Source organism: Podarcis liolepis (assembly GCF_965112155.1).
Source record: "Podarcis liolepis genome assembly, chromosome: 1".
Classification (NCBI taxonomy): Eukaryota; Metazoa; Chordata; class Lepidosauria; order Squamata; family Lacertidae; genus Podarcis; species Podarcis liolepis.
The window spans coordinates 53,380,444-53,397,469 of record NC_139554.1 but is presented as its reverse complement, the minus strand read 5'-3'; the positions used below and the strand labels follow the sequence as shown (position 1 = coordinate 53,397,469).

General features: G+C 40.2%; 1 protein-coding gene across 2 annotated transcripts in view; it reads left to right on the top strand.

The window, feature by feature from the left end:
• Positions 1 to 17,026, top strand: part of LOC310688985 (uncharacterized protein) — a 102,450-nt gene that overhangs the window by 54,591 nt on the left and 30,833 nt on the right. For both annotated transcript variants that reach the window (XM_083466166.1, XM_083466165.1), the window contains one exon: positions 10,574 to 10,666. In XM_083466166.1, the coding sequence (XP_083322292.1) occupies positions 10,574 to 10,666 (93 nt within the window). The remainder of the gene's footprint in view (positions 1 to 10,573; positions 10,667 to 17,026) is intronic.

The window sequence follows — 17,026 nt, the reverse complement described above, 5'->3', positions numbered from 1 at the left end:
TGAATAATTTGAACTTATAAACTTCATAACTTCATTTGCCTGAATGACACTAAATGGTCCAGTTATTTTGCATGAAATAGCAAATAGCTCCAGTCATAATTCCCATAGTTAGTGCTCAGGAACAAAAGAATTGGTATTCAACTAAGTTTTCCTCAGTTTTACTCAGAGTAGACCTGTTGAAAGTAATGGCCCTAATTTAGGCGTGGGCCTACTGTGAGTAAAACATAGCAGATACCTCCCAATTTTCGTGTGCTGCATTTGTGTTTCTCAAAAAGCAGCTTCAGGTGGCTGCCTCAGTCTGGCTCATGGGCGGGCCAGCACTGTTCACAACCTCTATGAACTTTGTAATATGAAAGCAGCAACCTTTTTTACACCAGGCTACTTTGGAATGAGATTCTTCCCTAGGGCTAGAATAGGTTTTCTACTTTGTCTTCCCATTAGCAGCTTTGCTGGGCTAATCACCGGTGTTGACATGTAGCTTAAAAGAACAGTGGGTAGCTCATTCTGTATAAATATGTTCTTCTGCTCTCTGCCTCATCGCTTACTTGAAGATAGTAACGAGGGCTAGTGGCAGTAGCAGACAGTTCTACATGCCTAAATGCTAATATCACACTCCTTTATGAGTTGTGCATAGTGTTTTTCTGCTTTGGTAGGAGTTCTGGAGCAGAATGTGATTGGCATCCATTCTGAACCATGCAGCTGTAGTAGCACTTCACCTATTGCATAGCTCCTTCTATCAGCACCAACTTAATGGGACCTTATTGGCATCATTAAACTATATGATTGGGCCATTGACGATTATGCCCTTTATCTTTGTAAAGCCAATGTCTTGATCTGGTCCTCAAAGCCAGGCCATGGTGGATATTGCAATGGGTTTATTGATTGCACTTTTGTTAATATATCTTGCAAATATCAACCTAGACTTAGATCAAGGGTTCCCAAACTGTAGTCTTCGTACCACCAGTGGACTCCAACTGTCATTCAGGTGGTCAGCAGCCTGTCTGCAGAGCTGTGGTTGAAGACAGGCAATGGCACACCCATCACATAGATTACTCATATTGATTTTTAATTGTATTTTATTGCTTCTTTTATTTCTTATATTGTATATGATTGCATTACAATTTGAATTCTTTGGAACTGCAATTGCTACATCAGGCAAAGAAATTATTAAGTGGTCCACCAAGACCCTCAGCAGTTTTCAAGTGGTTTGTGTGACGAACCACAGACTAAGGTAGTTCCCCATTCCTCATAAAACAGGTGGATTAGTATCTGGTATGACATATGTTAACAAAATTATTTTTTTAAAAAAAACATTTGCTGCCCTGTGCCCCTTTACAGGGCAAACCCCTCTAATTTTTCATATATTGTGCATGCTATCTGAAAACAGCATGCAGAGTGCTTTTCAAATTGCTGGATTTTCTTTTCTGGACTTTCTTTTGTGATGACCCTGCAGAGAGACTTGAGGAATTAATTTGTCCTTTTCAAAATGGCTACTGCTGGTTCTAAGGTTTTGTGGTGTAGAAATTGCCTCTTCCAAGTCACTCTGACGTTGTCTTTGCTCCCTGTTCTGGGTTTTTATCAACACTGATTGTTTTGCCACCACTGTGGCTTTGTGAAGAGCTAAGATTACAGATAGGTAGCCGTGTTGGTCTGCCATAGTCAAAATAAAAAAATTCCTTCCAGTAGCACCTTAAAGACCAACTAAGTTAGTTCTTGGTATGAGCTTTCGTGTGTATCTTCAGTGTATCTGAAGAAGTGTGCATGCACACAAAAGCTCATACCAAGAACTAACTTAGTTGGTCTTTAAGGTGCTACTGGAAGGAATTTTTTTTATTTTGAAGAGCTAAGAGTTCTTTATTAGCTGCATTTTTTTTCTAGAGCACCCTTTGTCTAGAATTCCAAGAACTGTTCTATCTCTAAGATGCTTCTCCTTTTTATCAGAAAACTCACAGTGTTCATACAAGGCTGGCCCTAACAAATGACTCAATAAGATATCCCTTGGCTTCTGCGCTCTTTGATAGAAGCAGATCCTCTCATAAACCACATTCCCCCCTGGAGATGAAATGGGCCTCAGACTTGACACAGACTCTCTCAGAGTTGTGCTTGTGGTCCTCTTCTGCTTCTTTCTCATGACATAAAGTGCCAAGCTTACCTGCATTATTCATTTTTCCTTGTGGAGGTTTATGGCCTGGCAGAAGCAAGCAATTATTTCCTTCCATTTAGAATGTACTACTAAAGGTGAAGGTTTCAGATGCAAGGAACTGTGCCCTTTTCTTTGTCACGTTAGGAATTTGTAGCTTTATAAACTTTACTTCTGACACCAAGGCTTTCATACCATTAGAAAGCTAGACAAGAAAGTTACTGTTTCCTACAATCTAGCACATAACCTAGTGACTAAATCAGGGGTCATCAAACTTTTTCCGCAGGGGGCCGGTCCACTGTCCCTCAGACCTTGTGGAGGGCCGGACTATTTTTTTTAATAAAAAAACAAATTCCTGATGATCAAGGTGTCTCCCCTGCCAGGTAAGTATTAAAAAAAAAAAAAACACGAATTCCTGTGCACACTGCGAGGGGGGCAAGTAGTCCTCCCCCCCCAGCCACCTTCTCGGTTTGCTGCCTGCCTCATTCGTCAAAGGGCTGGCGGTGGTGGCGCAAAACTGGCTTCCTCCCCGGCTAGAGAAAGAAGGCGCTGCGCTTACCTTCACCATCGCTCCTTCTCGTGAAGCGGGTAGGCAGAGAGAGCTCATCCTTGCCAATCTCTGGCTCACAGGAGCACTAGGGCGGCGGCAGCAGAAGAGGCCGAGCAGTGGCAGCTCTGTCAATCAAACGCGTGCCTGGTTTACCTCAGCGTGGCGTGGGGACATCTCTGCCAATCAAACGCCACTGAGGTAAATCAGGTGCAGTGTTTGATTGGCAGAGCCGTCGCCACTCAGCCTTGTCCTCCCGTTGCCATCACCGGGAGTCTCGGCTTTGCGGCAGGTTCCGGCTTCGCGGCGCGGGCTGGATTTAGGACCCTGGTGGGCCTAATCCAGCTCAGGGGCCATAGTTTGCAAACCCCTGGACTAAATCGTATAACGACATGATCCACACACTTTTCATGTTCATTTGAGGAAAATAAGAGCCTAAAGTATATCCTTAAGTAGGAATGATTTTGCACTTATTGTGTGTATATATAGTGTGTGTGTATTCTCTCATGAGATTTTCTATTAATAATAATAATAATAATAATAATAATAATAATAATAATTTAATTTGTATACCACTTTGTATTTTTAAGAAAAGAATCTCAAAGCATAAAATGAAACAATCCGGAATAAAACATTACTGAAGAAAGTCAAATACAGTGGTGCCCCGCAAGACGCATGCCTCGCAAGACGGAAAACTCGCTAGACGAAAGAGTTTTCCGTTTTGGAGGTGCTTCGCAAAATGAATCTCCTATGGGCTTGCTTCGCAAGACGAAAATGTCTTGCGAGTTCCTGCGGGTTTTTTCCCCTTTCCCCCCCTTTTTCTAAGCCGCTAAGCCTCTTATCAGCTGATCCGATAAGCCGATAAGCCGATAATAGCGCTAATAGCGCTAATCCGCTAATCCGTCAATGGGCTTGCTTCGCAAGACGAAAAAACCGCTAGACGAAGAGAATCACAGAACGGATTCTTTTCATCTTGTGAGGCACCACTGTATAAAGTAGACATTCAATGCAACATAATTAACAGAAAACTAAAATATTATCTTAAAAGACTTCAAAATTAAAACATTACAAAGGTGGCCAACTACAGGACGGACATTTAATTCAGCAAAGTTAGTGAACAATGAAAATTTTATCTTAAAGAGTTCAAAAGAAAACATTACCAAAAGAGGCCAAATAAAAATGCACATTTAAAACAACATAATTAACAAGAGAATAAGATATTATCATAGAACATATCTGCTGCTGTTGCTGCCAATCCTGCCAATAGGGTTTCATGGCAGGCTGTAGCTGTGGAAGCTCAGGCTGATAGGGTCTGCACTAAGAGACAGCTAATATGGTCTCTGTTACAATAACATTTGATCACGTGGGATTGTGGACTAACTACATACATTTTGGCAAGCTGATTGGTTGTGTTGATGACAGTAGGATTCTGAACATATGCAAGATGCACAGAATTTGGCTCTGCAGTTTATATAATGTAGATAGCTAAATATTTGATGGTTTTAATGGTGCTTGGATTTTCAAAGCCACTTAAACAATTGAGCTTTCTATTAACACCTGTATCATTAATATCTGTATATCGTGTATATTTACTATTCTGCTGGGAGCCACCCAGAGTGGGCTTTCATCTTTATTTTGTCCTATATTGAAATTTCTAGTTATACACTCTGGTTTTCCATATCAAATTTTATGATTTGATACGATATTAAAAATATTTGCATGTTTTCTTCCCATAAACAAATTCAAAATTAGCTCCTTTTGTAATTTAATTTTTTTAAGCCAAATTTGGCTGCCAACCTGGTATATGCATAACATTAATTACTCTGAAGGAGCTTTCCATGCACATAATCAAGCTATTTTATTAACAGGTTGAGTTTTAAGCAGCTTGATGTTTTGGTAAACAAAATAATTTGACTGAAGGATGTTGCACAGATATAGGCATAAGATTCCAGAAATAGATGGTTAGTCCTGAAACAGGCTCCCCAAAGCAGGAAATATTTTTATTACTTGGTATTTAGTATTTAGAGTGAGAGTAGTAAACAAACTATCTCATTACCAGGCTGAGTTTTAAACAACTTTTTGTTTTTTTGTAAACACAAAATAATTTGACTGAAGGATGTTGCGGTATTAAAATGGAAGCCATCCATTCTGAACTGACTTTTTCTCACTCCCGCCTCTTCTTTTTTATTCCAGTTCTTCCTTCCCCTTCCTCGGCCCTTTACTTCCCTCCCCTTGTCCTAGTTCATTCTCAATATCCATTGACAATGTCGCTAATCTACCCTGTAAGACAGGAATGAGTCTTTGTTCTCTCTTTGCCTTTTCTCTCTCCTAACACACACACACACACACACACACACACACACACACGAGAGAGAGAGAGAGAGAGAGAGAGAGAGAGAGAGAGAGAGAGAGAGGTTTACTTGTAATCAAGTGGTGTGTATGTGTATATATATATATATGAATGATATTTAGTCCATCTAGTTTCTCCCTTTACAGCATCGCTAGTGCTAGTAATCTCACACTTTGTCTATTGTCACTGTATTCTCTCTGGTTTGTACTGTCTCACCTTTGTATAGGAGTCTACTGCTGAAGTAAACAAAGCTCTTTTACTGCCCTGATCATGTGACATCCTTCCTTATCTCCTCATGCTAATGACTTTTCCATTCACAGTTCCAGTAGAATCTCATCCCCATCTCTCTGCTCTTAACCATCCCTGCCTATCACCATTGCTCTTCCAGCCCTACCACCCTTGGCTATGCAGCTTACGCTTCTCTCCCAAATAACACCACTCTTTCTCTCTTGCTCCCCCTTAATCTTGGAACATAACCTAGAACATCTATAGGTATCTGAAGAAGTGTGCATGCACACGAAAGCTCATACCAAGAACTAACTTAGTTGGTCTTTAAGGTGCTACTGGAAGGAATTTTTTTATTTTGACTATGGCAGACCAACACGGCTACCTATCTGTACCTAGAACATCATTGTGATGCTAATTTCCTCTTCAAAACCCACCTTTTCGGTGAATACTTTGACACAGTCCCCTCCTCTCCCTGCTGCAACTGAGCCTAATTCACTGTAACTGAAATTGTACATATTTGCTCCTTGTTTATCTCTACTCCCATTTACCACCTTCTTCTCTGTTGTCTCCCTTGTCAGATTATAGATTGTAAGCCCTCTGAAAAAGTGACCTATCCTGTTCTACTCTGTAAAATGTCATGCAGATGGATGGTACTGTACTACATAAATAATAGTAACTGTCTTTGTTGTGACCTGAACATGCATTTGCCCAATTGATCTGGAAGTAGGTGAAGTCGCCCATTCTTACAACACTTTCTCTTTAGCCACCTCCCTGATTTATTTCTCCATCTCACAGTCATCATTTTGGTCAAATAGCCATAGTACATCCCTTGTTCTAAATTACTTTTCATGCCTGGTATTGTTACCTGCAGCAATTCTGTGGAAGAGTTTCTTCCACTTTGTTGAACTGAATCCCCTGTTTGACACAGTCTCTAATGTGCCCTTTTCTGCCCTTTCAACAGAGTTCATACCCACCGACAACTGTGTCTCACTGTTGTTCTCCATTCCATCAGGTTTCTGATAGGCCCACTATGTTGTTGTTTAGCACCAAGCACTCCAGGTTCCCCCATCTTGGCTCAGAGGCTTCTAGTATTAACATGTAAAACCTCTATTCGTTGTTCAATAGGGAGTTCCTGTCTCCTGAAGGCTCATGATGATGTAGTCCTACTGTTGAAGCTGAGCAAGTCTGGACTTGTAAGCTATCTGGGCAGGATACATCTTGGGAACCATGTGTAAGCCACTCTGAAATTCTTAGAGGAAGAGCCAGGGTATAATAAACACCTGTACCTCTAGGTGGTCTGGCTTCTACACTGAGAACAGCAGAGGTACAATAAAACAGAATGGTTAGCAGAAGCAAGCATGGGTATGTTAACAGCAAATATTGAAGAGCCAAACTAATTTCCTTATCTGTCAGCACAATTTGGAATGTGTCAGATATTTTTCTCTGTCCATCCATGGTTGAGTTTCTTTTGCTTGTAATAGTGATTTCATTTACCAATATAAAAGCTGAGTGATTAGAGGTAAGCAGACTTTCCAACAAGAGGCAGCAATTCCACCAGCCCTGCATCAGAGAGAACTCCTATATCTCAAGGTCCTGCAGTTTCAGACACAACATAGCTCTCTTGCTCCTCAATTCAAATGACGTACTCCAAACTGTTCCCAGCTGCTCTCCACATGTTTAATGAGCATGTAGAAGGCAGGTAGAGGCAAGCTTCACCCTTGGCATCTGCCTTCTGAAACATACACCTGCAACATACATGAAATGGCAAGGTTCTGTGTCATTGGGTATGGTGATTGTGGGCGAATACCTACCAGGTGGCTACAATCAAGAGGGCCAGATTTACAAATACACATACCAGTTTCAGCAAGGCCTTCAATAATGGCAAATTGCAAAAATGTGGCTTAGACTATGCTGTATTACATCACCCAGCCGCTTGAAAACCTGTATGTTCAGGTCCAGCTGTCTGAAAATCTGCATTTGCTTAACATAGGGTTGCCATATGTCCAGAATTTCCCAGACATAACTGGGATTTGGCTGTCAGAAACAGTGTCTGGGCGGAAATCACTCGAATTTCTGGGAAAATACGGATGTATGGCAATCAGTGTCGGAAGTGTAGATTTTGGCAACTTTCCTTAAAAATAGCTCAAAAACTTTTTTGAAAAAAGATTTTGCAGGAAAAAAAATTGCCAAAAAACTCAACAAATTTTGTGTTTGGATTTTCACTTTTTGAAATGCGGCAACCCTAAGCTTAACACTACCAAGAGGAATGAAAGAATCAATGGAAGGTGGCTAACAAGTGGGGTTTAGGAGGATCTGTCCAGGATCTAGTGGTGTTCAACATTTTCATTAATGACTTGTTGCTAATCCTATGAGCTGCTGTGTGTCTGAGCTGCTACAATCAGGTCCCAGCACCTGCAGGAGGCCACAGTTGGCACTCTTGTGGCAACCTTAGGATCCTGCAAAGCAGCAGAAGCTATCCCTTCCTCACTGCTTCTTGCATAACCGTCCCAGCTACTACTCTGTGGTCTTGAACAATTTCCTCCCCTCAAGACATTGGGCAGTGCTGGGAATAAAAGTGTTAGGAACCTGGCTAACCACACTAAATGACATTGAAGCAGCATTACACAAATGGCTTTCCTTGTAGCAATAATAGGAGGTTCTCCTGGCAGGGTTAGCCATCTGCATCTTTGCGATTGCACAATTGCACAATCCAAGTATTAAACATATATAGATGGGGAGTGGAAATCAGTGGAAAACTATTTAGGCTACAGCAACTTTGAGAGGACTATGAGATTACAGTATCTCAACAGTGTGCCACAAAAAATAAAAAAATAAAAAATGCCTCTGTAAAATTAATGCCATCCACTTGGGGAAGTGTTTAGAGAAGGAATTTCGGATTCGGAGAAGAAAAGCAGCAAGATACAGACATATACATGACATGTGTAAAAGGCAGAAGGAACTGGGAAAGTATCACAAAAAGTATAATGCTTGAAACCTCATCACTTGTACCTGATCAATTGGCTCCATTGAAAAGCGTTGTCTCTAAGGTGAAGTTGTGTTTGATGGCTTTTTAGCTGGATCATTCACACATGAAAAGTGGTTGATATACTAAAGAGATGAGCTATCGTCTGTGTACTTATCAAAAGATGATGTGGGGGGGAAACATTAAAATTTTATGCAATACATTGAGATCTTCCATAAAGCCTTTCTTTCATAAAGTAGAGAGAGGGCAACTAATCACAATGTCACTTGAGGCAGGGCAAGAAAAAATGGCTTGTATGTGGACTCACTTTTCCAGAAATGGAGGGGCTTCTTCCATTTGCGGATGTGTCTTTGATTCAGAAGGGAGCTCCTGCTGTTAGAAGGGATGAGAGACAACTTTCATCCATTTCGCCCCACCCAGGAGCAACCTCCAATGCTCCCAACTCCACTACAGCAGATTTTGGGGGATATAGGGGGTTGCTGCGGGGAGGGGAGATCAGCAAAATTACTGCCTCCTTTCCTCCAAAAGAAGCATGCCATGAACGGAACTCTATTCACAGGAAGTTTAGATCCTCACCAAAAAAAGATGCAGCAAAGAAGACTGAATGTGGAATATCAAAAAATTACTGCCTAACTGGAAGGATAATAGGTTAACAAACTGTATTGCCCTAAAATGGCTATGCTGCTTCTCTGGGGATGATTTTAAGTTTATAGAATTCTTCTATTACAGAGATGGTGGAGTGAATTACTCTTAAGTCACATTCCAATTTTCTAGTTCCATTGTCTGGCAAATGTACAGTTTATGGATCCATTGCAGAAACTGACAGCAGACTTCTATTATACAGTCTATGCAAACTGACCCTGATTTCTGCCTTTGGCATATTTTTACCTCTGATTTAGATAACTTAAGAGATAGAGACTCCAACTTCAGGTCACTCATTCAAGGCCAGTTATATATCCTATTATCTCAAACTGTCTGGTCTGTCCTCCACTATGCTCATGCCTTGCAACAGAGGTTAAAACAGATCCATGTTATGTCTTCTGCTCCTTTCTGGTAACACTGAATTACAGAATCATGTATCGGAGGGGTCTTGGAGACCATTTAATCCAACTTCCTGTTCAATGCGTTAGTCTTACTGCTACTGCTCTAGTGGTATCCACTTAACAGTGCCAGATAAGCTTGCAGTGTTCTGACATTTTACATGTTATCATCATAACATCTTGCAACATAGCTAAAATTTATAAGTACACTGAAGTATGACGATGGACATTATTTGTGCTTAAGTCAAATAAGGGAAACCATTTGTTACCTTTGTGCTTGGAATTGTAGCTCGGTGAGGTGTAAACTGCAGTTCTCAGGATACTTTGGGGGAAGCCATGTGCTTTAAATGTGCTTTAAAAGTATGGTGTGGGTGTTTCTTCAAAGTGGTGTGTAGGCCAGTCTCTGGAACACACAGACATTCCTATCCATCTTAAAAGGCAGCCAATTCAATATGTGGGGGGAAAGAAACATGATTTGATCTGTCTAGGAAGGTGTTTGGAGCAGGATTGGGGAAGGCAGAGCTTTATGTGCAAATTAGCTTACAAGTTCAGAGCAGGCAATAGTATCAGGCTGAGGATCGTGAAACCTGTATGGTTACCTTGTTGTTGTTGTTGTTTAGTCGCTTAGTCATGTCCAACCCTTTGTGACTTCTTTGTGATATGTATGGTTACCTGCATATATCTAAAAACACTCTCCATCATGTCCAGGTCTCCATCATGAACTGTGCTTAACTAAGATCATTTTTCAAGATGCAAGACCAATATCTAGTATCATCCATATATCAATTTATCTTCTGGGGAAAGAGATGGCACTTTTATTGACAATGGCAATCCCCCACTGTCCTCCAATCTGGCCCTCTGCTGTACTCTGCACAGCCAAATTTAGTCAGGTCCACCCCACTCCTCTGCCCAAGTCTCAGTGATACATGCCATGTCGGCCTCTTCATTCTTTGCTTCCTGATCCATAAGAGCCCCCCCCCCCCATTTTCTTATCCCATGACTGCTGAGTTTGCTTAGGAATCTTTGGTGAAGAACTAATAAATAAATCTGTACGGCAAAACTGAGCAAGGTCTCAGCGTAGCTAATGGGCAGGTTAGCCCTGATGGCAGCTACACTCTTATTCCCATACCAAATTCCAGATTTCCATCTTCAGATAAAATAACTTATGAAGAGAACATTGCTGGTTGTTCCTTCCTTGAATAAAAGTGAAAGAAAATTTGTTTAATAAGCACAAATTAGCATCTACTATATTTCTGTTCCTGTTGTTTTTGTGCTTTATTCTCAGTGTGCTCATCTGTGTTCTTCAGGAAAAAAAGGATACATATTCTGAAAATGAAAACCATCAGACAACCTTCTGGAAAGAAGAGACCTATTTTAGGTATGTCTATGTGAATATTGTATGTATGCATGTTAATTGTTTGCTTTGTGGTTGCTGTTACTGTACACCAACCCTATTTCTTGATAGAGATAAGGTGCCTGAACATTTAGTTCAGAAAAATAAAATAAAAGAGACATGGGGAAATGTGTGTACAGTAACCCAACCCTGCATCTGTGTAAGTTTGCCAGTGATTTCCAAACTGTGCTGTCTGGGAAATTGAAATATGCTTTGGAAAATTAAGCCCCCTGTAGGATTTAGCTAACATCCTCTGCCTGTCAGAGCAGGTATGCCCCATGCAGTATTTACTCTCTCCTCTCTCTGCCAATTTTTGGATGGTGACATCATCCTGGGGGGAGGGAAAATGCCACCACCGGGATTTCCTGATGCAGCTCACATTACAGCTGATGGGCATGGGGAACCCCAGAAACATTAACATTGGCCTGGAAGCACAGGGTTAGGATTTGGCACCAAGAAGTAATATCAATTCCCCAGCCCAGTTGGGATGATGTTTGTCCATTATCCATGGCACTGATGAAGAAATGTTTATGTGTACGTACCTCCAATTTTAATTGAGAAAACTGTGCTTCAAGTGTTAAGTGTTTGTGAAACACTGGTCTATGTTATATTTGTGTACTAGTTCATTTGCTATTTTCCATAAACCTGTTAAGATATGTTGTCTGTCTAAATGCACCAGATAATGTATATTCCTGCATATATCAAAAGGCATTTGCCCAGGCATATATGCTTGTTTAATAGATTTACATACCACACTTCAAAAAGTATTTGCAGGGCAGTTTGAATAGAAATACACACACAATAAATCAGTAGTAAGCAATAAAAGAGCAGAGTAAAAAACGGCAACACAAAATTAAGATATATTGTGCTCAGTGGTCATTATTCACATATCCTCGGTTTTTTGCTTCATGTCCTTCATGGATAACCTTCTGTTTGTGTAAGCTCATGTTTACTGGATATGCTTCTGTTTGTCCTGCAAATGTAATCAAGATTGTAGATTTGTCTATGCTACTACCAGATCACCATGCAATAGTGTGCTGAAGATGATTTATTGGGACTTGACCAGTGGCATCTACACTAAAAACACATGGGTATCTGGACAACACATAGTACAGTACTGCTTTAGTATATATTTAACTGGATTGATTTGCTAGCAATGAAGCAGTCAATGATGACCAGCAAGTCCATGTTGATTTAAATGACTTAGCACCACAAATTTAATAAACTAACTTCAGATGCACTTCAAATAGATTTCTAGAGTACCTCTAGAATGTATACCAAATTTTACAATTCAATTTTCTCTGCTTTTAAGAGGGGCAAATCCTAAAGCATAGCAGACTAGAAAACTGTACAGAGGTAGGTAGAAACCTTTGAAGAAACAGCTGGTTCACACATCTATGCAATTTCTCTGTGCATGATGACTCAGTGCTGGACATGTGAGTTGACCCCACTAAAAAGCAGTGCTTCTGAGGTGATACATCATTTTTTATATTTCCCCTACACAGCCATTAATGAATTTATACAGTTGTTCATTACTCTGGTTTTGTAACATTTCTCAATGAAACAAAACCTTAAATTGGATGAGTTAATAATGACTGACCAAGCATACTGGATACATTAAAAACCACTGCATAAATAAAAGCTTGTTGTCAGGGTGGTGCACTCTCAGCTTGGCAAACCACAACTTGTGCTTTAGGAGATGGTGAAATATATTCATAGTGTGAGCTGTTAAGCAGACAACCCCCACTCTAATCTTGCTTCATCTACAAACTTCTTAGATGGTGTTCAGCAAACTACTCTTTCTCAGGAAAAGTTCTGCAGCGTAGGAATGATACTACTACAAGACTGTAATAAAGATGGCCAAAGCAATATACACAAAATATTCTCAACATACATGCAAGTTTTATTCTTCTTATTTTATAGCTACACAATGGACAGTAATTTGAGTTTTTGTACTTAACATCCACGTTGGCAAAAGAATTTCTGCCTTTCCTTATAGCTAGAAAAAAAGGCAATCTTAATCAGAGGGACCCAATGCATGATTGATTTTGCTCTTACCTCACTTGGGTGAGTTAGATTTCTTTGTCTAAACCATGCCCATCAAGGAATTAATAATGGGTTGAAGTCATTTGATTCCTAATGCATGATAAGTAAAGGGAGAAAGAAAGGATTGTTTGAGGTGGTTTGGTGGCAATGGTTCTTTGAACTGGTTTTACATCTGCCTAGCAACAGTGTTGTGTGAATGGTGTTGTTTTTTTGTTTTGTTTTACACATATTACATTTAGCTCCTTAGTTGCTTTCCCATAGGTTACTGCAATTATCTCCGGAAAACACTGCAATCCAACATCTAAGGGTCAGAAATGCCATGACAGGTCTGCGATCAAATCCTTGTGCGTGTGATAATGTCTGCCCATTTTTTCAGAAGAGCCCTGCTGGATCAAACCAAAGGTCTGTGATCACTGTTCCAACAGTGACCAACTAATGTCTTTTGGAAGCTCACAAGCCGGAGAAGAGCACAGTAACTCTTCTGTTCAAGGACCCCAGCAACTGGTACTCAGGGGAATACTGGAGTTAATATATAGCTATAGCAATTGATAGCCTTATCGTCCGTGAATCCCCTTTTAAATCCATCCAATCTGACGGCCATCACTACATCTTGTGTAGCAAATTCCATAATTTACGGTAACTTACGGGCTGTGTCAAGAAGTACTTCATTTGGTGTATCCTGAAACTTTTGTCCCTCAGCTTTCATGTGAGATGGGGAGGAAGCTTCTCTTTTGTCTACTTTCTCTACCCTTATATCACACTTTTATCCCTCTATCCTATATTTTTGGAACCACAAGTCTAAGTCTGTTATGGCAGATGTTTGATGCTCCCAGTGTTTTACAGAACTAGACTTCTAACTGCATTGTTCTGAGTTAACACCAGGGCTCTCTCTCTCTCTCTCTCTCACCCCTTAAGACTAAGCCTCCCAAAATTAAACAAGCCTCTAAGCCAAAACTGAACAAAAACAGGACAGTAAGAAAGATATAATTTTTTAAAAAAAAATTAAACACCTACATTTTAAATAAGTCTTTATTTTCAATATATTTTCAGTGGTATCTCATCCAGGCAGTTTTCTGAGTTAAATGGCCAGTCCTGTTGTTTCAGCAGCAGAGCTGCATCATGACCAAGCTCAGATTTTTTTGATTTCCTTGGTTTTCCAAAGAGTTTATTATTTTCACATACATACCCGCCATACACTTCATAGTCTGATAGGTGATTTTTGCGAGCCCCCTGGGCCTGCGCCCCTGGCAGGGGCCACTTTTGCCAACCCCTAGGTATGCCTCTGGCTTTATACAGACACGATCTAAAATGCTGCTACTGTCACAGCTCCTTGACATCACTGGGAGAAATATGTGAGTGCACAAGATGGCTGCCGGAATGCTTGTCATATTCTATCAAAGCGCGTTATGGACGATAGTTATGATCCAGCAGGTTGAGCGAGCAATGTGCTCCTTGTGCAGAGGTATATTGAATAGTGTTAGGGAATTCTAAAGCTGCATCATCACTATGGAGATGGGGAAGAAGAAACTGATGTCATTTACCAGGTAATGTAGCATCTCCTCCTGTGACCTATCACTGGGTTTGTGCTCTGCATTCAAGAACTGTCCAGTTCACACTGTATTTCTTCATCAGTTTAACTATCTATCTATCTGGGGGGTGCGGGGAGAGAGAGAAGTTGAGGAACTGACACCAGTAGATAGGACTTGGCCAAAATAACCAACTGAATTATTGACTAAATCTGAGTTCTCCTTCTCTGAAAGTGTTTTTTTATCTACAAAATATATAGCACAGCGATCAAGGGCTGTGAAAGCAGGCATTGGGGGCTGTTGCAATGTAAATCTGAACAGAAAAAGTGTGGCATGAAAGAATCTCATTTTTACATTAACTCCAGATGAAATTTCTCTTGTTAGGGACAACTGAGAAGGCATTTAATCTGGTCCAAACTATCTACAACAGCCTTTAAAAAGGACAACTGTAGGACTGGTGTTCGGCAAGCAGATGGCTTGCATTAAAACCCTATGCAATAAATGTAGTGGCCCTCGAGACTATAATTCCTATTAACTCTGCCTACTGACCATGCTTTGTAGGGCTGATGGAAGCTAGAGTCTAACAATAATGGGAGGGCCACATATTCTTCATCGCTGGCTTAGATAATTTCATTTGTTAAGTGCCATCATGTCGTTCTGCACATTCCCTATTTAAATGAATTGAGACTGTGCAGCATCAGGGCTTGGTTGATTGTAGTCTCAGCATTCACTTCTATCACAAATTCTATGATCCTAGACATACATACTTGCTGCCTGCTGAAATAAATGGGACTTAATTCAAGTAAATGCTTTGGATTGGGATGTAGAATTACATGATTTACAAAGAAGCTAAGATATGCTAACAGGAGCTTTACAACTAAATTGTTTCACAGAGATGCGGCTTATTGACATGCTAAACTCAAGACATATTGTCTAAGAAAAGAGCGTTATAAAAGCAACTTTTATTAGCTTTACTGCAGCCTTGCAAAATTATTGATTATTTTAATCAAATTGAGTCTAATCCCACATGCAAGCACTTTCCATGTCTGGACCAGTTATAACATTTTAAACACTTTGTCCCATTTTTTCTCGTTCTATTCTTCATATATTGATTTTAATATGATGAGTGCATCCAGCACTGATAATTGTGGCACAGTGTGTGTCATTCTTTCAACAGATGACAAATCCTCTTCCCAGTGCTGTGCTACAAGGATTGGAGAAACATCTACAATGACCAAATAATTCAGCAACATAGAACAGAATGAAAGCCAGCATTCGGAGGTCAATTTCACTTATGATTGTGAGGATTCAATTGCCTTTGAACCTCTCTTGTGCTATTTATGTGTTTGAGTGTTGGGTAGGGCTAGGAAGATCCGGGTTCAGATTTGCATAAAGCAACAACAACACTGTCAATAATACTAACCTGGATGACTTTGGTCCAGTTATCTGCCAGCTCCGTTCAACACATACAACAGGGAGTCTTGTAGCACTTTAAAGACGAACCAATTTATTACCGCGTCGCATTTGGTCAACCAGGCTCCACTTTATCAAATGCATAAAATGTTATTCTCAGTTGGCAGCACGCCTAAGAGGGGGAAGGTAAACAGTGAAGTCAAATGTCAATGGCCCCACTGTTTCAAATTTCCTACCTCTATATCCATGTGTATATAATTCTGCCAACTGAGGATAACACTTCATGTTATGAATGGGGATGGGCAAGTATATATATATATCTAAAACAAAAACATTTATACAATATAATTTATTTATTACATAGTTAATCTATAGAGCTGATTGACCTGGAATATGATGTTCAGGGATGTGACAAAACAAAAAGGAGTGGCAAAGAGACAGGTCACAGAAACATAGAATCTTAAGAGTTGGAAGGGACCCCAAGGGTCATCTAGTCTAAAGCCATTCAATGCAGGAATCTCAGCTAAAGCATCCATGGCAGATGGCCACCCAACCTCTGCTTAAAAACCTCCAATGAAGGAGAGTCCACCACCTCTTGTGGGAGTCTGTTCCACTGCTGAGCAGCTCTTACTGTCAGAAAGTTCTTCCAAATGTTTAGTCAGAATCTCCTTTCTTGCAACTTGAAAAAGGTCAGGGAAGACAGGTCTGCTAATGGCTGCTTGGCAGTAAGCCCTACTCAAAAGACAGTAAAGTTGAAGTCTGTCTGATATGTAATAGGAGAGAGAGATGTAATGGTGTTTTGATCCTAATAATAACATAATAATAATAATAGTTTATTATTTATACCCCGCCCATCTGGCTGAGTTTCCCCAGCCATTCTGGGCAGCTCCCAATCAAGTGTTAAAAACAGTACAGCATTAAATATTAAAAACTTCCCTGAACAGTATACTGCTCAATAATACTGCCCATCCAACCAAAGGTAATATATATGCATATTCCAAAGTTGCGGGATGTGCAAATCTGACAATTTTTGTTTCTCTCGGTTTCTCATTTTTCTAGTCATACATTTAGTTCTCCAGTTTGTGGTTTTTTGAAAAATTAAAAAGTCACCATGAAAATTCACCAGCATTTTAGTGCAAATTTATTCTAATACATTTTGTATGCAGTTTTATATAATATAATTCATTATTGTCTGTTATTTTCATTCATACACGTATTTTAGTGCACAGTTTATCCTAGTATATATGCTGTCATACACTTCACTTGGCTGGTAAACTGCACTGCAAAATTCAAAGGGGAATTTTGAGGCCGGTGGCAGCTCTACAGCTGTCTCGCTTCTTCCTGCTGTCACTGTGTTGGC